The 21101-nt window shown below is 40.6% G+C and overlaps 1 protein-coding gene across 2 annotated transcripts in view; it reads left to right on the top strand.

Moving 5' to 3' along the window:
* Rpgrip1l (RPGRIP1 like) overlaps positions 1-21101 on the top strand; it is a 113941-nt gene that overhangs the window by 50084 nt on the left and 42756 nt on the right. For both annotated transcript variants that reach the window (XM_075976873.1, XM_075976874.1), the window contains exons 16-21: positions 3027-3178; positions 5638-6016; positions 17963-18153; positions 18292-18375; positions 18718-18822; positions 19951-20104. In XM_075976873.1, coding sequence (XP_075832988.1) covers positions 3027-3178; positions 5638-6016; positions 17963-18153; positions 18292-18375; positions 18718-18822; positions 19951-20104 — 1065 coding nt within the window. The remainder of the gene's footprint in view (positions 1-3026; positions 3179-5637; positions 6017-17962; positions 18154-18291; positions 18376-18717; positions 18823-19950; positions 20105-21101) is intronic.

Here is a 21101-nt window from a genome sequence, read left to right as displayed (position 1 = left end):
CAAGAACCAGGAAAATGCAAGAAGCATTGACTCCTCAAAAATCATAACACCTTAACTGCTGAACTCTGACACACTGAAGTCATTGAAAGGGCAGGTGAAGACATGACTAATAAAGTTACCAATGAAGCTGGGCGATGGTGGCGCACGCCTTTAATCCCAGCACTTGGGAGGCAGAGGCAGGCGGATCTCTGTGAGTTCGAGACCAGCCTGGTCTACAGAGCTAGTTCCAGGACAGGCTCCAAAGCCACAGAGAAACCCTGTCTCGAAAAACCAATAATAATAATAATAATAATAAAGTTACCAATGGCCTTAAAGAGGATACACAGACAAGAAAATGCACTCGATTAGGACCTGGGAGAAAATCAGTAACGCTGAGAGGAAAGTCAGAAAAATGGATTTTTAAAAATCCTGCAAGGATATTAAGACAGAAGGAGTTAATGTGAAAACTTGAGTGAATGAAATTTTTAAAAAACTACAGTGCAAAGTGGCACTAACAGACTAAACTCCACTAATCAAGAGAGAATATCAGGGATAAGGACAAGGTCGAGAAAATACATTTAATACATTTAAATATGAATAAAGAAAAGGCTATAGGCATGTGTGAGTGACCACAGTGCTCCAGAACTCTATGACTGGAGACCGGAGTTAAGAATCCACAGGACGGAAGGAGCTTCCTTCATTAGTACTAACTGCGGCACTGTTCACAGCAGACAAGACCTGGAGCCAGCCTCAGAAGCAATAAGGAAACATACACATACACAATGGAATTCCATTCAGCCAGAGGGTAACATTATAGTAATATAGGAAAATTAATGGTGCTGGACATCATTCTGCTAAGAGAAATAAGCCAAATTAGGAAGACCTATTGTTTATTATCGCATGAGAGATTGATGCTTAAACATGTCCAGGTGTGTATTTAAATGTTTATATGTCTTGAAAGTAGAAGATGAGATGTGGGCATACAGGAGGGTCATGGAATAGATGGGCATGAAAGCCAAGGGGGCAGTTTCGGGGAAGGCAGCCAGGGTTGGGGAAAAGCAAGGGGAGTGAAGGTATAATCAAAGTATAGCAGTATATACATAGGAAAATGTCACAACGAAACACCATTACTTTGTGTGCTCACTAAAGCAAAATTAATAAGATAATGTTTTAAATCATATTTGACCTTATTTTATTAGGCAGGGGAAGGGTGGTAAGAAAAGTAGCTATATGTTTATTAACTTGAGCCTGTCCTTTAGTCTTTCCATGAAGATTTGCTGGGCTGGGGATATAGCTCAGTTGGTAAGTGCTTACACAGCATGCACAAAACCCTAGGTTTGACTCCTATCTCATGGTGCAGGTCTGTAACCACAGCACTTGGGAGGTAGAAGCAGGAGGATCAGAAGTTCAAGGTCATAGTGAGTTTGAGGTCAGTCCCGGCTAGACAAACTGTCTGCGGGGGGTGGGGGGCATATTTGCTGATCAGTTGAATGTGGGTCAGTGAGGGAAATAAAGCAGATTTCCTGACAAGAGCATCTAGGAAAGTGGTGATGCAACTCACAAGGGACGCCCCATTAGGAGCAGATACAAAGAAGAAAATAGAAGATTCTGTTAGACAAGGTGGACCTGCCTATTAAGCATCTGAGCCAAGGTATCAGGTAGACGGGTAAATTGTGTGAAGGTAGGGATGAAGGTCTAGAAGTAAGAGCCATTAGCTTATAGATATACTTTTACCCTGTGGGCCACACAATACCACATTGAAAGTAAATCCAGATAAAGAAGAGAAGGTGACTAATGCCTGAGTGTTGGCGGTCTCCTGAAGTGGGGGTCGGGAAGAAGGAACACCCAAGGAAACAGTGGCCTGTGTACAGCAGGAAAACTTGACTTTGTGGTTCTCAGAAGCTGAGGCCTCTTACAGAGAAGGAGGGCAATGTAGAGTCTGGATAGAGCTTTTACTTTGTGATTCACTCTTGCTTAGATAATAGATTCCTGACTCAGAAATCAAGAGATTTAAATACCTTTTCCCCACTTCTGTCATCAGCAACCCTGGCTGTTCACCAAAGACTACAGGTCCATCCAAAGATAGATTAATGTAGATTACAAGTAAAAATGTCTGTAGTAATACTCATCTTTGGGGGCTTTTAAAATAGTGGCTGATATTAAATCTTTTTCAGTATTGACGGTGATGGCCCAAGAAAAAATTGATGAAATAAACATAGTATACTTAAATACTATGGTTAACATTCAGAAAAAGTTACAGAATTTTCTTTTTGACAATTATTTAGAATTCATATGTACCAGTCCCTTAGGAAGAAGTATTTTGAAGGCAGCTACAGTCTTTGCCCTTAAGAAACTTGTGTGGTATACATACTACACTCCTGTGAACAGACAGACTGAGTGGTCAGTACAGTAATAAGAACATAAGCTCTGCAATGGAAGCTTAGGGCTGTGAAATCTTCCACGGAGCAAGGTCATGGTAGAGGAGAGGCTGCTTGAGTGGAGTGCACGCAGCGAGTACCATACAAGGGCACATTGACAGTGCTGTTATTTGGCATACCTATGACCTCTTCCATATGCTTGTGGTCCAACGAAGAAGTGGAGGGATGCCAAAGATCCCTCCAAAGTTGAACCATAATATGGAATGCCATATTTATAATTGTGAGGTTGTATATTGTAAATGTCGGGCTAGATTGAGTCCAACTTGTTTAAAGAAAAATGCCACAGTATCCAGAAGAATCTGTGTAGTATCCGATTCACTGTTTGGATTTTTCTTTATATGCAAGATTGAAATGATAACCAGTTGAAATAGCTCAATCATAGTTTGATATGGCTCTTTAATATTTAACATGCAGTGAAACTCATATTCCAGATGTAACTTTTCTTCATCTCTGTTATTTCCCAATCAAACATTATTTGTGCAAGTCATATTATTTTACTTTGTATAAAGTTTATGTCTTTAATATATAATACCATTGGTGTATTTTACCCATGTATATTTTCATTTATGTGACTGTTTTAACAGTAAGTCATGCATTGATTATCTGTAGGAACTAAAGGAGACATCCCAAATTTTGGCACAGTAGAATACTGGTTCCGATTAAGAGTTCCCATGGATCAAGCAATTCGACTTTATCGAGAGCGGGCAAAGGCATTAGGATATATAACATCAAATTTTAAGAAGCCAGAGAAAATGCAATTGGTAAGCTTGTTTGACTGTAAAACCCTTTTATAGCACAGGACTCTATACTATATCTTTAAATCCTACACTTTAAACTGAAACTGTTTTCTTTTATAAGCATCAAATAGCTAATTTGACCTTTTATTTAAGAATAATCAGACTCTCAGGGAGTAGCAAGAACAGTAGAGAGGTGGCCTCTGTATACTTTGCCATTTTTTCCCAGTTGTAGCATCTTACACAGTTAACAGAATAATCTGGAAAGGTGGAAATCAAACTGGGAATGGGGGTACATCACTGGCATCCCAGTTCTTCATGAGACTGGGACACAAGAACGACAGATTCAAGACAAGCCTGGGCAACTTCACAAGACGCTGAATCAAAACACAAATATTTTTTAAAGGACTAAGGATGTAGGTTTATGGTATAGTGCTTGTCTAGCAAGTGCACTGCCAGGCTCCTGGTTCACTACCCAGTGCTGAAAAACAAAACAAAGCAGGAAATGGAGACTGTGTAATATTATTAATTGAGCACCATACCTTAATCAGACATCATCAGTATTTGCTCTCCGTCATTTGTGTGTTCATTCTGTGTATTTTTATAGCTTGTAGATACTCACTAAACCACTACCACAAGACAGAGCTGTTCCATTGACACAAAGGAATCCCTTGTGCTTCTCAGGACAGTTTCAGAAGACATACAGTGGTGTTATCACACATCACGAGGTCTTCATTAATGACTTCTGCTGTTCAGGAAAACTATCCTATCACTCTCTATGCTTCTTTCAAACTGGTTCCTACCATTAGATTTCTGAAATGCAAATAGAATACAAACTTAATGCTTCCTTGCTAAATACCAGGAGTTTAAATGCAGCTCTCTATTTCCCTAACTATATTTCACCAAGGCTTCATAGCCACATTTTCAAATTAGTACCATGAACTAGTAAATACACTGAATCAAGTTAAATAGAATTTGGAGTTGATGGCCTCTTGTATATAACATGGATATCAAAAGAACCTGTATGTGAGTGACAGGGAGAGAACATGGGGAAACATGTTGAGATGTGTATGGTAACAGGTGTCTTTCTTCTTTCCTTGGAGACTGTGGTTCTGGGCCCCATAAACCAGTGGCCAGGTTTGTGGTCAGTGCTCCCATTTCCAATCCAGTAGTCCACTCAGTTATGATTAAGGAATATCCCCTTGGCCTCCGTTGGACCAGGCATGTTTTGCTTTCTGAAAGCAAAGGAAAATAACTCTTCATGTTTCTAACATGTAAAATTGGGAGCTGTTGACAGCCATATTCCACCATGTCAGCCAGCTAAATGAAGAGTCTGAGGAGAAAATAATGAGCCAGTGCTCAGAGAAACATCGAGAGCAGACAAAGTAAATTCTGGTATTTTCTCAAATGTACGAGCTTCTAGGGACCAACCGTGTTTCTGTTGTACAGGTACATTTTATGTACCTGTAATGTTATGGGAAATTGTCTTCTTTCTTACTTTTGCTGGATGTATTGCTTCTTTGACTTTAATTTAAAGGACCATGTGTAAACATAGATCCTCTCTCAAACCAAAGAGGACATGACACCCACTTCCCAGAGATCACCATTCTGTAGTGTTCTTCACGGCACGCCTTAAAAGAATCTGTTAGAGATGAGAAATAGTGTGTTCTTGGTTTTCTTCTTTATTGGATTGTTTGTGGGAGGGGTAGTAGGGAGAGGAAGTACTTTATAAAGCATTCCACTGAGCTTTGCTTGGTTGAGTGCAAGCTCACCAGGGTAAGCCGAGTGGTACCTGCTCAGGCTTCCACTGCACACCGGAGACACTGAGACCAGATCTCTCACTCAGTCCAGGGACAGTGCTGCAGAAGGGTTCCTCTAGGCACAGTAGCGAGCTCTCCAGTGTAAACTAAAGGAAGCACTGGAACACTGGCATTCTCTGTCTCGGATCATCTCAGCTAGAAAAGATTCACCACTTCCTGAAATGCTTTCTGACATCCGGTGTGCTCGTCAGTGTTCCCAGAGGGACTAAGAATAATTGCCACTTCTGCCCAGCGCTTTTGCTCATTTCTTCTGAAATGCCCTCACATCCAGCTTTATACCCTTTCGGGCTTATCTCAGACCACACTCTGTCTCCTTTGATTAGGATGCTCTTCAGACCCACCACTGACTTGGCTCCTCAGCTATTAAACAGAATTAAAGAACATCACATTAACTTTTTGTCTTGGGTCTACTTGATGTGAGAACTAATTTCTACAAATATCCTTGGTCGCCAATACACAGGATCGTGAACTTCTACATGTGCTAGATCCTTCAACATACAGTTTTGGAGCATGTTAGTTTTGGATAAGAATCTTTTCGCTGAGAAAAATAATTTTATCATAAAATATGTAGTTTTGTCCATTTACAAAATTTTGTTGGAAGGTTTGCAGCTGATAGTTATCTTTTACTTGTATTATTTCTATAATATAAATATGTATGTTTTTCAGTTGAGTCAGCAAGCACCCACAACTGCTCAGATCAGTTCAACAGATTCCACTGATGGCAACTTAAATGAACTCCACATTACAGTAAGATGTTGCAGCAACCTGCAGTCCCGAGCAAGCCACCTGCAGCCACACGCATATGTTGTGTACAAGTTTTTTGATTTTCCAGACCATGATACAGCCATCATTCCCAGTAGCAATGACCCGCAGTTTGATGACCATATGTGTTTCCCAGTGCCAATGAATATGGATTTGGATCGCTACCTTAAGTCAGAGTCTCTGGGGTTTTATGTGTTTGATGATAGTGATACCCAGGAGAATATTTACGTAGGAAAGGTCAATGTGCCTCTGATTTCACTCGCCCATGACAGGTGTATCTCAGGTAAGAGTGTGTTCTTGATTCTATAAAACTGGAAAAGCAAACTTAAAGTATACCTTAGTGTTAGTGTTATGTCTATGATTTATTACTAATTTTCCTAACTTTAGACAATATTTGTACTTCAGATCTATAATACTGTTTATATTTTTAGTTATTTCCTTGCTTGGAATTGAAACATTTTCAGTGTTTGGGGGACTATAATATATACCTCATAGTCTACTTAAAAATGGTAGTAACAAGCCGGGCGGTGGTGGCGCACGCCTTTAATCCCAGCACTCGGGAGGCAGAGGCAGGCGGATCTCTGTGAGTTCGAGACCAGCGTGGTCTACAGAGCTAGTTCCAGGACAGGCTCCAAAACCACAGAGAAACCCTGTCTCGAAAAATCAAAAAAAAAAAAAATGGTAGTAACTTCATTACATGAGAATATAAAAATGTTATTTCATTCTCCCTTCCCTCCTTGGTGTTGTTACAACCATGTATATGTACATAGTATACCAGTATTTTGACATTTTTCTTGATGTATATTAATTGCACAAAATAATGGGTTATGACTTTTTCATACATGCATATAACATGTTGTGATCCTAGTCACCTCTCTTCCCTGTTGCTGTCTTTCCTCCTTCCCCCACCCCCTTTGCCCACATATATTAAAAACAACAATGAAGTGTTCTTATTGCTTTATGTAATATCTTGCCCCTGTAATGAAGTTAAGAGAATGAGAAACTGTCATTGTAGAGATCTTGATATTTACCTATATACTATTTGGGGTATTTATTTCTTCTTATAGAGCAGCTTCATTTCTCACTCTGATTTATGTCCTTACCACAGGGTCATTTCCTTGCTCCATGCCGTTCTGCCTCAGTCCTTTATGATATATGTTATCTTGAGTGTTATGAACCCAACAATATAATTTTATAATTATTGCTTCAAATGGTTATCTTTTAAACTAGTTAAGAGAAAAAAGAAAAGACAGTTGCCTGGTCTTTTGTGATTACATATGTAATTGCCCTTTTGGTCCCTATCATGTGTGCGGATTTGAGTTACCATCGTGTGTCTTTTTCTTTCAGCCTGAAGAAGGCTTGTTTGTATGTGCTGGAAGCCAGGCCTGCTGCTAGCAAATGGGTTCACTTGTTATCTTGGAATATTTTTACTTTTCTTTTGAATTTTTGGAAGGCTGATACTGCTGGCTAGTAGTTGGCTTGTTGGGTTTTGGTTTTGTTTTGTTATTCTTCTAGCACATTTCGTACATCAAAGCACTGGCTATGGGCAGCCATTGTTTCTAAGGAGCCTCCTGTTGACCTTATTGCGAGTTACATATTCATGATGCTGTTTTTAAGGCTGTCTTTGAGGTTTGAATAGTTTGTGCCTACATGTGTTTCCTCTTGTGTTTCTTCCACTTGCGGTTTATTGAGCTTCTTGTACGTGTAGACAAATGTTACACGTCCAGTTTTAATAGCTCTGTCACTTCTTCCGTCATTTGTCCCCTTCTCTTCTGATACATGGGTTGATGTGTCTAATGGCACCCTTCTTTTTTCTTCCCATTCTTTATATTTGATAGTTTCACCGTTCTACCGTCAAGTAGACTGTATTATTTTCTGTGTCACTCATGTCTCCTGCTGAGCCCCACTGTTGGTTGTTTTCCATTGCTGTAGTGTTTTCAGCTCCATAATTTCTATTACTTCTTTTTATTTTCTTCTTAGCCATCCTCCACCTCCACTCCCAATACTGGGTCTCCAGAGACTCATGTAAGCCACCACTCTACTACTTGCTGGTATTCTAACACCATTTGAGATAGAGATGGATAGATGGATGGAAGGATGGATGATAGGTCTCCTTACTGTCTCTATTTCATAGGCCATCGTCATATAATTTAATTTTTCTCATACATTTTTATTGAAAAAAATTCCATACAGTATATTCTAATCATAGTTTCCTCTCCATTGATTCCTTCAAGATCCTCCCACCTCTCTACCCACCCAACTCCATGTCCTTACTTCCTCTCTCTTTAGAAAGAAAACAGGCAGTAAGAAAGAAAAAGAGAAAAGGAAGGAAAGAAGAAAGAAACAATCCCCCCAAAACACCACAAAATCAGAAAACATAATAAATAAGCAAAAAAACAACAACACAAAACAAAACTGCCCAAACAAATAAATTAAAAACAAGAAGTCTACAAAAATCTCATGGAATTTGTTTTGTGTTGGCCATCTACTGCTGGGCACGGGGCCTACCATTACATGCGATAAATATACCCAGTGAGACCCCATTGAAGAAATCCAACTTTTCCCTTACAAGTGGGTATCAGTTGCAGATAGCATCTAGATTAGGAGTGGGAGTGTGTGTCCACTTCCCCCTTTCAGCACCGGGATCACATCTGGCTTGAACCTATACAGGTTGTGGAAAACTGCCAATAACCTTGGCAAGAGCCCAGGGATGTTTGGGGGAATCCATGCAGACCACTTGGCCAACTATTCAACTAGATATATTTCTGGAACTAGATATTTTATTTGGTGGTGAAAGATATCGCATTGGAGCATAGTCTCCCCCTTTATTTGGTGACTCCATTTATATTTCTTTCAAATATATACATATTTTGGGAAGCTTCTAGAGAGTAGGTTTCCATATGCCCCTCAAGTAGCCATTAGGGTTAGTTTTCCATCCCTATATTTTCTCTCTTACTCTTATCATCCATCTCCCTCCCCATTTAATCCTCCCACTCAGGTCTCCGCTGTCTCTCAAAAACTAAAGCTCTGGCTTTTTTTTTTTCCTTGAGAGATCCTAGCTTCATGCACACAAGTCCCTAACTTATACGTAACCGCTGTGGTTATAAAAGTTTTATCATGTCTATTAAAGGCTTAGAAACTAGTATACACATGAGAGAAAACATGAAATTTGTCTTTTTGGGTCTGGGTTTTTTTACTCAGGAATTTTTTTAGCTCCATCCATTTACCTAAAAATTCCATAATTTTGGTTTCTTTAATAGCTGAGTAGTATTCATTGTGTAAATGTGTCACATGTTCACTATCCATTCATCACTTGATAGACATCTAGGCTATTTCCAGTTTCTGGCTATTATGAATAGAGCAGCAGTATACGTGGTTGAACAAGTCTCTCTGTAGTAGGATGTAGAGTCCTTTGGGTATATGCCCAAGATGATATAGCTAGATTTTGAGGAAGATCTAATCCTAGCCTCTCGAGGAACTGTCACACTGATTTTCATTGCAGATGTACAAGTCTGCACTCATGAGTAGATGTTTCCTTTCCCCACATGTTTGACAGCAGAAGCTGTCGTGTCCTTTATTGATCTTGGTGATGCTGACTGGTATAAGATGAAATCTCAAAGTAGTTTAGATTTGCATTTCTCTGATGACTAAGGATATTGACATTTCTTTAAGTGTTTCTCAGCCATTTGTGTTTGATCCTTTGAGAACTCTCTGTTCTAGTTATGCATCCCATATTTAAATTGGGTTGTTTTCTTGGTGCCCTTGTTTTTTTATTTCTTCATATATTTTAGATATAAACCCTCTATTGGATGTGAAATTGGTTTCATAAAAAGCTGTTCTTTAGCCTGCCACTTTACCATAATGATGTTGTCCTTTGCCATATAGAAGTTTTGTTTCATTTCATGAGGTCATCCCATTTATTAACTTTTGTTCTTTTTTTTATATTCTTCTCTCATGCAATAAATCCAGACCACAGCCTCCATTCCCTCCCCTTCTCCTAGCCCCCCAATTCCTCTCTCTCCCAGATCTACTGCTCCTCCATTTCCCGTCAGAAAAGAGCAGGCCTGCCAGGGATATCAACCAAATAGGATATTGCAAGATCCAGTTAAAACTAAGTATAAACCATAAGTACCATAGCTGGATGAAGCAATCCAGTAGGAGAAAAAGGGTCCCACGAGCAGGCAAAAGAATCAGAGATACCTCCACTCCCAAGCTGAAGACAATCACAGCATGAATGCAGGAGGCTCTGGGTCTAATATCTGGTCCAGGTCTCTGTATCTGCTCCCAGCCTCTCTGACAGTAACTGAGCTAAGCACCAATCCATGAGTATAGCAGGATATCATGTCTGGTTCTACCCTAGGTCTCTGAACCATCCAGCTTCCCAGATCCTGACCATCCAGACAGTGTTCAGCATGGGCTGCTGTCATGGCTTGGGCCTCAGGTTAGTCATTGCTTCTCCACTCCCACAAGCTCTGCACCAACATTAACCCAGTGCATCTTACAGGCAGGACAGGTTGTGGGGTGGATTGGTGTTTCCGTCCCACCACTGGGAGCCTAGCCTTGTTACAGAAGATGACCTGTTCAGGCTCCATATCTATTCTGCATTCCTTGGACTCCTCACTAGGGTTACCCTCCTAGGTTTCTGGAAGTTTCTACTGCACTAGGTGTCCACATCACCCCCTAAATGCCCACCTCTTCCAGTTTTCTCTCCCTGTACTCTCTTCCTCCATCCCTCCCTACCCCACCTGATCACTCCTGCTCAATCCCCACCCACCTCCAGTCCACCCATAAAATCTATTCTTTTCCCCTTCTCAGGGAGATACATGTGTGCCCCACCCCAACCTCTCCTCTTCTTTGACTTCTCTAGGTCTGTGAACTGTAATTAGCTATTATCAATAGCTAATACCCACTTATAAGTGAATACATACCATGTTTGTCCTTCTGGGTCAGGGTTGCCTCACTCAGGCTGGTTTTTTTTCTAATTCAATCCATTTGCCTGAAAATTTTATGATGTCATTTTTTTCTAACAGCTGAGCAATACTCCATTGTGCAAACATTCCACACTTTCTTCATCCATTCTTAAATTGAGGGACATCTTGGTTCCTAGTGCCTATGTTATCAGTGTTCTGTTCAGAAAGTCTTTTCCTGGGCCAATGAATTTAAGACTATTCCCCAGTTCCCTTTTTGTCAGATTCAGGGTGCTGGTATTATGATCCGTTTGGAGCTGAGTTTTATGCAGGATGATAAATATGGATTCATTTGTCTTACAATGTGCAGACATCCAGTTTGACCAGCACCGTTTGCTCAAAATGCTACTTTTTTTCTCAGTTTTGTTTTGTTTTGTTTTGATTTTTGATCGATTGTCAAAAATCAGCTTTCATAGGTATATGGACATATGTCTGGATCTTCAGTTCAATTCCATTGATTAACATATCTGTTTTTGTGCCAATACAATACTAGCTCTTCAGTACAACCTGAAATCTGGGATGATTATACATCCAGCAGTTCTTTTATTATTCCAGATTGTTTTAGCTATTGTTTTGCACATGTCATCTTTCCATGTGAAACTGAAAGTTGTTTTCAATTTCTGTGAAGAATTGTAATGGAATCTTGATAAGGATTGCCTTGAATCTGTAGATTGCTTTTGATAGGATGGCCATTTACACTTCATAAATCCATGAGCATGGGGATCTTTCCATCTTCTGATATCTTCTTCAATTTCTTTCTTCACTGTCTTAGGTTTTCATTATACAGGTCTTTCACTTACTTGGTTAGAGTTACCCCAAGGTATTTTATATTATTTGAGGCTATTTTGAAAGGTTTTGTTTCCTGATTTTTCTCTCAGTCCATTTGTATATAGGAGGGCTACTGAATTTTGTGAGTTAATATTGTATTCAGCTACTTTTCTGAAAGTGTTTATCAGCTGTAGGAATTTCCCAGTGGAATATTTAGGGTCACTTATATATACTACCATACCATCTGCAAATAAAGATACTTTGATTTTTTTTCTTTTGAATTTGTATCCCTTCATCTCCTTCAGGTGTCTTACTGCTCTAGCTAGAACTTCAGTATATACTGAATAGGTATGGAAAGAGTGGACAACCTTGTCTTGTTTCTGATTTTAGTGGAATTGTTTGAATTTCTCTCCATTTAAGTTGATATTAGCGGTGGGCTTGCCATAAATTGCCTTTTTTGTGTTGGGTATGTCCCTTGTATCTTTGGTCTTTCCGGTACTTTTATTATGGTGGGGTGTGAGATTTTTGTCAAAGCCTTTTTCTGTATCTAATGATATGATCATGTGGGAGTTTCTGTTATTGTTGTTTTGTTTGGTCTTTCAGTTTGTTTATATGGTGGATGTCCATTTACTTATGCTGAACCATTTCTGGGATGAAGCCTACTTGGTCATGGTGGATGATAATTTTGATGTGTTCGTGGATTTGGTTTGCAAGTATATTATTGAGAATTTTTGCATATATGTTCAAAAGGGAATTATGGAATTCTCTTTCTTTGTTGGTTCTCTATGTGGTTTGGGCATCAAGGTAACTGTGGCCTCATAAAACAAATTGGACAATGTTCCTTCTGTTTATATTTTTGTAGGATAATTTGGGCAGTATTGGCATTAACTCTTCTTTTGAAAATTTGGTAGAATTCTGTGTTAAAAGCATCTGGCCATGTGCTTTTTTTGGTTAGGAGACTTTTAATTCTATTTTATTTGGGGCTGTAGGTCTGTTTAAATTGCTTATCTGATGTTGATTTAACTTTGGTAAGTGGTATGTATCAAGAAAATTACCTATTTCTTTTATATTTTCCAATTTGGTATATTACAATTTTTTAAAATATGTTCTTAGAATTCTCTAGATTTCATTAATATCTGTTGTGTTTTTTCCCAGTTTTCATTTCTATTTTTTTTTCAACTTGGATAGTCTCTCTCTGCCTTTTAATTAATTTAGATTAGGGTTTATCAATCTTAAAGGTTTTCTCAAAGAAACAACTCTTTGTTTCATTGATTCTTTGTTTTAAAATTCTATTTTATTGATTTCAGACCTGAGTTTGATTGTTTTTGCTGCCTCCTTTTGGGTGTGATTTTTTTTTTTCATTTTATTCTAAACCAGTGATTCTTAACCTATGGGTTGCGATACTTGGGAGGGGAAGTCAAACAGCCCTTTCATAGGGATCATCTAAGTCACCTAAGGTCATTGGAAAACACAGACAATTTACATTATGATTCATAACAGTAACAAAATTAGAATTATGAATTAGCAATGAAAATAATTTATGGTTGGGGGACACCACAATATGAGGAACAGTATTAAAAGGATGCCCCATTAGAAATGTTGACAGCTTCTGTTCTCGAGCTTTCAGATATGCTATTAAGTTACTAGTATAAGATCGCTCTGATTTACTTTTTATGTAGTACTGAGTGCTATGAATATGCCTTCTTTACATCCCATAAACTTGGGTATATTGTGTATTCATTTTCATTAATTCTAGAAAGTCTTTAATTTCTTAATTTCTGGAAACCCATTTTTCATTCAGTAGTGAGTTGTTCAATTTCCATGAGTTTGTAAGTTTTTTGTTGTTTCTGTTGTTGATGACATACAATTTTAATCCATGGTTATCAGATAGGATGCAGGATAATACTTCAACTTTCTTGTATCTGTTGAGACTTGCTTTGTGTACAGGTGCATGGTCAATTTTAGAGAAAGTTTCATGAGGTTCTAAGAAGAAGGAATATTCTTTTGTATTTGGATGAAATGTTCTGTAAATATCTGTTAGGTTCATTTGGTTTATAATGTCAGTCAGCTCCAGCATTTCTCTGTTTAGTTTTTGTCTGGGTGACCTATCTGTGGGTGAGAGTGGGGTCCTGAAGTCTCCCACCGTCAGCATGTGAGAGGTCAATTTGTGATTTCAACTGGAATAATGTTTCTTTTCTGAACTTGGATGGCCTTGTGTTAAGAATTGCAATGTCCTCTTGGTGGATTTTTCCATTGATGAGTATGTAGTACCCTTCCTTGTCTCTTCTGATTAATTTCTGATTGAAGTCCATTTTGTCAGATATTAAAATGGCTAGTGTACTGGCTAGTTTTGTGTGTCAACTTGGCATAAACTAGAGTCATCAGAGAGGAAGAAGCCTCAGTCGAGGAAATGCCTCCATGAGATTTAGCTATAAGGCATTTTCTCAATTAGTGATCAGTGGGGGAAGACCCAACCCAGGGTGGGTGGTGCCATCTCTGGGCAGGTGGTCCTAGGTTCTTTAAGAAAGCAGGCTGAGCAAGCCAGGAGCTGTAAGCCAGTAAGCAGCACCCCTTGATTGTCTCTGCATCAGCTACTGCCTCTGGGATCCTGCCCTGTTTGCATTCCTGTCCTGACTTCTTCAGTGATGAACAGCAATGTTGAAGTAAAAGCCAAATAAACCCTTTTCAACCACCTGCCTTTTGATCATGGTGTTTTATCACAGCAGTGGGAACCCTGACTAAGACAGATAGCTACACCAGCTTGTTTCTTTGGTCCATTTGCTTAGATTATCTTTTCCCATCCTTTATCCTGAAATCATTTCTATCCTCGATGTTAAGGTGTGTGTCTTGCATGCAGCAGAAGGATGGATCCTGTTTTTGCATCCATTTTGTTAGTCTGTGACTTTTTATTGGGGAATTTGAACTGTTGATGTTGAGAGAGAGCAGACCTGTACCTTTGGTGGTGGTGCTTATGTATGTGTGTATATTTCCCTTCTTTTGACTTGTCTGATCTGGGATTACTTATTTCTTATATTTCTTACATTTTCTTAACCTCTTTAGGTTAGCTATAGAAATCTTCTACAAATTTGTAGATAGATATTACTTTAATTTTACTTTATCATAGAATATCATCTTTTTTCATCTATAGTGATTGGAAGTTTTTCTGTGTATAGTTTGGTCTGGTATTTGTGGTCTCTTAGAGTCTTTAGCACATTGGTCCAGGGTCTTCTGGCTTTTCGGTCTCCATTAAAAAATCAGGTATAACTTTTGGGTATATACCCAAAAGATGCTCAATCGTGCCACAAGGACATGTGTTCAACTATGTTCATAGCAGCTTTGTTTGTCATAGCCAAAACCTGGAAACAACCTAAATGCCCCTCGACTGAAGAGTGTATAAGGAAAATGTGGTACGTTTACACAATGAAGTACTACACAGCAGAAAAAGAAATAACAACATCTTGAATTTTGCCAGAAAATGGAGCTAGAAAACATAATTTTGAGTGAGGTAACACAGACACAGAAAGACAGTTATCACACGTACTCACTCATAGGTGGTTTTTAAACATAAAGCAAAGAAAACCAGCCTACAAACCACAATCCCAGAGAACTCAGACAACAATGAGGACACTAAGAGAGACTTACATAGATCTAATCTACATGGGAAGTAGAAAAAGACAAGATCTCCTGAGTAAATGGGAGCATGGGACCTTGGGGGAGGGTTGAAGAAGGGAGGGGAGAGGCACGGAGGGGAGCAGAGAAAAATGTAGAGCTCAATAAAAAATCAATGAAAAAAAATTAGGTATAATTTTAATAAGTCTGCCTTTATATGTTTTATATGTTATGCTGTTCTTTTCCCTTGGAGCTTTTAATATTTAATATTCTTTCTTTGCTCTGTACATTTAGAATTTTGATTATTATGTGCCAAGAAGACTTTCTTTTCTAGTCCGGTCTATTTAGTATTTTGCATGCTTCTTCTACTTTGATTCGCATCTCCTTCTGTAGGTTAGGGAAATTTTCTTCTAGGATTTTGTTGAAAATATTTTCTTTGCCTTTTACTGGAGTTTCTTCTCCTTCCTCTATCTCTATTATTCTTAGATTTGGTCTTTTCATGGTATCATAGATTTCCTGTATGTTTTGTGCCGGGATCTCTTTAGCTTTAACATTTTCTTTGACTAAGGTATCCATTTGTCTTATTTTTGTCTTCAGTGAGTAAGATTCTCTCTTCCATAGCTTGTACTCTGTTGGCGAGGGTGCCTCTGAGGTTTCTGTTCGAGTTCCTGAGTTTTTCATTTCCAGATTTCCTGCAGTTTGGGTTTTCCTTACTGATCTTGTTTTCACTTCCAGGTCTTAAACTGTTTTATTCATTTCCTTCCGCTGTTTGTGTTTTTATATATTTCTTTAAGGGATTTATTCGTTTTCTCTTTAATATTCTCTATCGTATTCATAAAAGCTATTTTAAGGTTCTTGTCCTGGGCTTCAGGTATATTGCAATATGCAGGGCCTACTGTGATAGATAGCATTGCTGAACTCTAGTGAAACAGTTTGTCCTGGCTGTTAATGATTGTATTGTTACACTGGCATCTAGACATCTGGGTTGACAAGATTTTAGTTCTGGGTTCTGATATCTTGTCTTGTCTTTGTTGGATGGGTGTTTTGTTCTTTGATTTCTGTTGCCCTCTGTGGTTTTGAGGAGAGTGTGGTGGCTGGGAAGAATTCTTGTGGGATCCTGATAAGTGTAGCTACTAAGGGTTCTAGGTAAAAGGTTCCTAGGTATTGGAACCTGACACTTAGGAATGGGGATGGGCTAGGAGTATGGGCTGAGGGATCCACAGGAGGGGTAGAGATCTGTTAGGAAGGGGTGATGAAGGAGTCCACAAGAGGAAGAAAAGCAGGGTTTCCACCAGGATCTGCATGATCCCCTGAGAATGGGGGCAGAGAGTGAGGAGAGACCACACAGGTAGTCTGCTTCAGAGCTGGGGATGAGACTAGGGGATTGGATATGGAGAAGGGGAGAGTGAAGATCTGAAGGTTGTCTGTCTGTCTACCTGTTCTGCTGGCCTACTTGCTTCTCTGTCAGATTTGGCTGGTGGGTTCCCAGAGAAAGCCTGCTGGGGTTGGGGCTGGGATATCAGGATAAGTGGGGAGGAGAGTTGGAGGAGATCTGTGTGATCTGCTGGGGTTGGGTGGGGACAGCAGGATGAGTGGGGAGGAGGGTTGGAGATCTGTGTGATCTGCTGGGGTTGGGTGGGGACAGCAGGATGAGTGGGGAGGAGGGTTGGAGATCTGTGTGATCTGCTGGGGTTGGGTGGGGACAGCAGGATGAGTGGGGAGGAGGGTTGGAGATCTGTGTGATCTGCTGGGGTTGGGTGGGGACAGCAGGATGAGTGGGGAGGAGAGTTGGAGGAGATCTGTGTGATCTGCTGGGGTTGGGGCTGGGATATCAGGATAAGTGGGGAGGAGGGTTGGAGATCTGTGTGATCTGCTGGGGTTGGGTGGGGACAGCAGGATGAGTGGGGAGGAGGGTTGGAGATCTGTGTGATCTGCTGGGGTTGGGTGGGGACAGCAGGATGAGTGGGGAGGAGGGTTGGAGATCTGTGTGATCTGCTGGGGTTGGGTGGGGACAGCAGGATGAGTGGGGAGGAGGGTTGGAGATCTGTGTGATCTGCTGGGGTTGGGTGGGGACAGCAGGATGAGTGGGGAGGAGGGTTGGAGATCTGTGTGATCTGCTGGGGTTGGGTGGGGACAGCAGGATGAGTGGGGAGGAGGGTTGGAGATCTGTGTGATCTGCTGGAGATGGAGCAGAGAGGAGGGGAGATCACAGCAGGTAGTCTGCTACAGAGTTGGGATGAAACTGGAGGATTGTCTTGGGAGGAGAGAAGGAAAGAGAGAAGGCTACCTGCTTTCCTGACAGGAGTGGCCTACGGGTTCCCTGCTAGAGCTGGGGGCTGGGATCAAGCAATGAGTGGGGTAAAGAAAGGTTGGAGGGGGAGACCTGTGTGTTTTACTGTATATGGGGACAGGGAGGGGCAAGGTGGTCTGCTACAGAGATGCAGAAGGGGGGTTGGATTTGGAGGAGGAGGAGGAAGAGGAGGAGGAGGAGGAGGAGGAGGAGGAGGAGGAGGAGGAGGAGGAGGAGGAGGAGGAGGAGGAGGAGGAGGAGGAGAGAAGGTCTGCAGTTAGCCTACCTCTATCCCTGACCTATGAGGCTGGGATCATGGTATGAGCCAGGGGAAGGGAGGTAGGAGGAAAAGATCTGTGTGATCATTGGTGATGGGTCTGAAAGGAAGGGACGACTATAGTAGATGTTCTGCAGCAGAGCTGGGGATAAGATGTAGGATTGGATTTAGAGGCTTAGTGGGAAAGGTGACGATTCACAGTTAGGCTAGCTGCTTCCTTGGTGTGCGTGGCCTGTGGGTTCCCAGGCCTTTGCTGTAATTCCTAGAATAACAAGGCTTGGCTCTGGCATTGGTAAAAATGATTTTCATAATTTGCAGGGATATTTGAGTTAATGGATAATGAAAAGCATTCTGCGGGAACCATCCAAGTTATATTAAAATGGAAATTCACCTACCTTCCCCCAAGTGGATCAATAACTAATGAAGACCTAGGAAAGTTCATATGCAGAGACGAGCCAGAGGTTGTTCAGAAACTACCTCCAACATCCTTGGGTGTTACATCAGTTGTAGTGAGTAAAGATGGCTTTCAATTTCAGTTATAGTGCTTTATATATAAACTTAATAGTCAAATAATTCCACTGAAAACTAGCTGAAGCCTCCTCTAAAATGTAACACTCAACATAGTCTGACATATTGTTTTATCTTAGGCACCAAAACCTAAACCAAGACAGCGTTTAACACTTGTGGACAAAAAGGTTTCTTTTGTGGATACCACACCGCACCTGAGTCCTGTGAGTAACAGACACTCCAAATACCAGTCGCTTTCCTGTAGCAGACACTTGAGAGTATAGATGCGCTGTGCCTTTCTGACCTAAGAAGAGACAGTAAGCCCACATGTCTACTATGCTGCCATTTTGTGTCCTTTAGTTAGACCCTCCATGCCCCCTAGTCTTTTCCAGCTCCCATCTGAGTCTTCTGCTCCCTTGTACAAAAGACTCTTCAAAGGAGTTGTATAAATTCTGTCTCCCTTCCCTCATACTGCTTCTTGATCTTACAGTCAAGTGTGAACCAGTCTTAAACTACTCTTGTAATGAATACAAAATAATATAAATTGTTTTTCCCATTAATTCAAGGAGACTTCTCCTCCTCCTCCTAAAGATATAAAAGACAATTCCCCAGAAATGGAACACACACCAGAAACAGAAAATAGCATGTCAGCTGTTACATATTCTTCCAAGGTATGCCTTTGTATTAAAATTGTTTTGAAAGGTTTATTTTGTGACTTAAAAGACTTTATCTTGTGTGTTAGACATGATTCAAGAAATCATAGCATTTTTTCTACTTTTGAATATGACTTCCTCATGATAGAAAGATTTTTGTATTGATAAATATAGCAGAATAGTTATCCATAATGGGCATGAACTATATAAGCATATAAACTAAAATCAATGTTAAAGTCATTTTGGGATTAATACATCCTTTATTATTTTGTTTAGTTTTGTTGAGACAGGATTTTATGTATGCCAGGCTAATCTCAAACTCACTATGTAGCTGTGGATGACCTTGGATTCCATGTCCTCCGGCCTCTTCCTCCATGTATTGGTTGGTATTATTGATATATACTACCACACCAGCCCAATTTGCATCCTTCATTCTTAATGTATATTTGGATTTTTATTAACCTGCGTGTTTTAATCTATTTCTACAATCTAAGTGACGGTTTTCTAATGAATCTTTAATAGCTATATTGCCTAGCTCTTTGTTTTTTTGTTTGAGCGGTGGAGGTAGTTGCAGAGGTAGAGTGAGGGGAAGATATAGGAATGGAGGTGGTGGAGGAGGAGGTGGTAGTGGTGGTGGAGATGGAGGTGGTGATTGTAGAGGAGGAGGTGGTGGAGGAGGAGGTGGTAGTGGTGGAGGAGGAGGTGGTAGTGGTGGAGGAGGAGGTGGTAGTGGTGGTGGAGATAGAGGTAGTGATTGTAGAGGAGGAGGTGGTGGAGGAGGAGGTGGTAGTGGTGGTGGAGGTGGAGATTGTAGAGGAGGAGGTGGTGGTGATGGTGATGGAGGAGGAGGCAAAGAAGGTGGTGGAGGAGGAGGTAGTGTGGTTTAGTGACAGAAGCTCACTTGTAGCCCAGACTGGCTTGGAAATCACTTTTTATGCAGCCCTTGCTGGCCACAAACTCACTGTGATCCTCCTGCCTCTTAGTGCTGGAACTATGGGCATGAGACACTATGTCCAGTTAGATGCCTGTGTACTCAGGTCTCAAATGTACATGTTTTATTATAGAGTGCTCCAATAAGAATGCTGTAAAATGTAACCCAAGCATGAGTAAGTACAGCACTGTTGGTCTCTTCTACATGTATCTCAGGAAAGCAGTGTGGCTGAGGTAGAGGAAACCATAGAGAGAACGCAGCAAGGAAAAGAAGATGACATCTCTTTCCTATCTGAGGGTCAGCTTGCATCGCAGAGTGCGGCTTCCTCTGAAGATGAAACAGAAATAACGGAAGAACTGGAACCAGAAGGTGACCGCATTTAAACTGTTGTTTCCCTGCCTCTGCTCTGCTTTCTCTGTGGGAGCGTGTGTGCCTTCCACAGCACACCATTCAGGGTGGATCCACCGCATGACGCCCACCTCTTGGCAGAAGTGCTGGGTGAGCGCTCTTCGGCTGTCGTCTCTCTCTCCTCAGGCCATCCTGGGGCTCCTGCATAGAATACAAGGTCCTTGCTGAGCGTGTTGCCAGTTTGTGTCCTAGATGTTTTATGTTCTCTTTGGGTTCAGTATTATCAATTGGATTATTCTTTAGTTTTGACTTTTTGAAATTAAAATCAGGAATTGTGAGATAAAAAAGACCTTGTACTCTCTCATTTTGTTAATATAAAGTGTAATAAAAGTGAACTAATTCTGAATAGACAGGAAGCTAGTAAGTAGCCTGTGAAAGCCTGGGTGGGAGAAAGGAGAAAGTTCTAGAGGAAACAAGAGTGCTGGCTAGATCCACTGCCTTTCTAACAACATGTATTGATTTTGCATGTGCATGTCCATGTGTGTATGCTACACATTTGGAGCTCAAAGAGCAGCTTTTGGGGGTTGGTTCTCCCCTTCCATCTAGGTTTCAGGTATCAAATTCGGGTCATCGGCCTTGGCGACAGGTACCTCTACCCACTGAGCCATCTTCAGGCCAATATTTGCTATTTTAGTTAGGAATTAAATGTCAAATAACTAATTTTGTAGTTTAAATACAGTTTATTATATATATGTTTTTACCTCAATAGAGCTATAATTTTTAAAAAAAAATAAAGAAAGGGTAACATTGACTTCTTCACAGTATTTTGTGTAAGTTATTGGAAAATGTCCACTATGAGATGGCACGCATGGGCTTGGCTATTGTGGAAGCCCCGATGCCATGTTGGAGTGAGAATGAGCCTCATTCTCCATTTACCACCCCCACGGCCTTTGTGCACTGCTTGCCCAGACACTCTAGCAAGCACCCAGTGCCTCTCAGACTTCATTACTAAACACAT

Source organism: Microtus pennsylvanicus, chromosome 6, assembly GCF_037038515.1.
Source record: "Microtus pennsylvanicus isolate mMicPen1 chromosome 6, mMicPen1.hap1, whole genome shotgun sequence".
Lineage (NCBI taxonomy): Eukaryota > Metazoa > Chordata > Mammalia > Rodentia > Cricetidae > Microtus > Microtus pennsylvanicus.
Note: the sequence above shows the minus strand (reverse complement) of the source record. Positions and strands in the feature narration are given on the sequence as shown.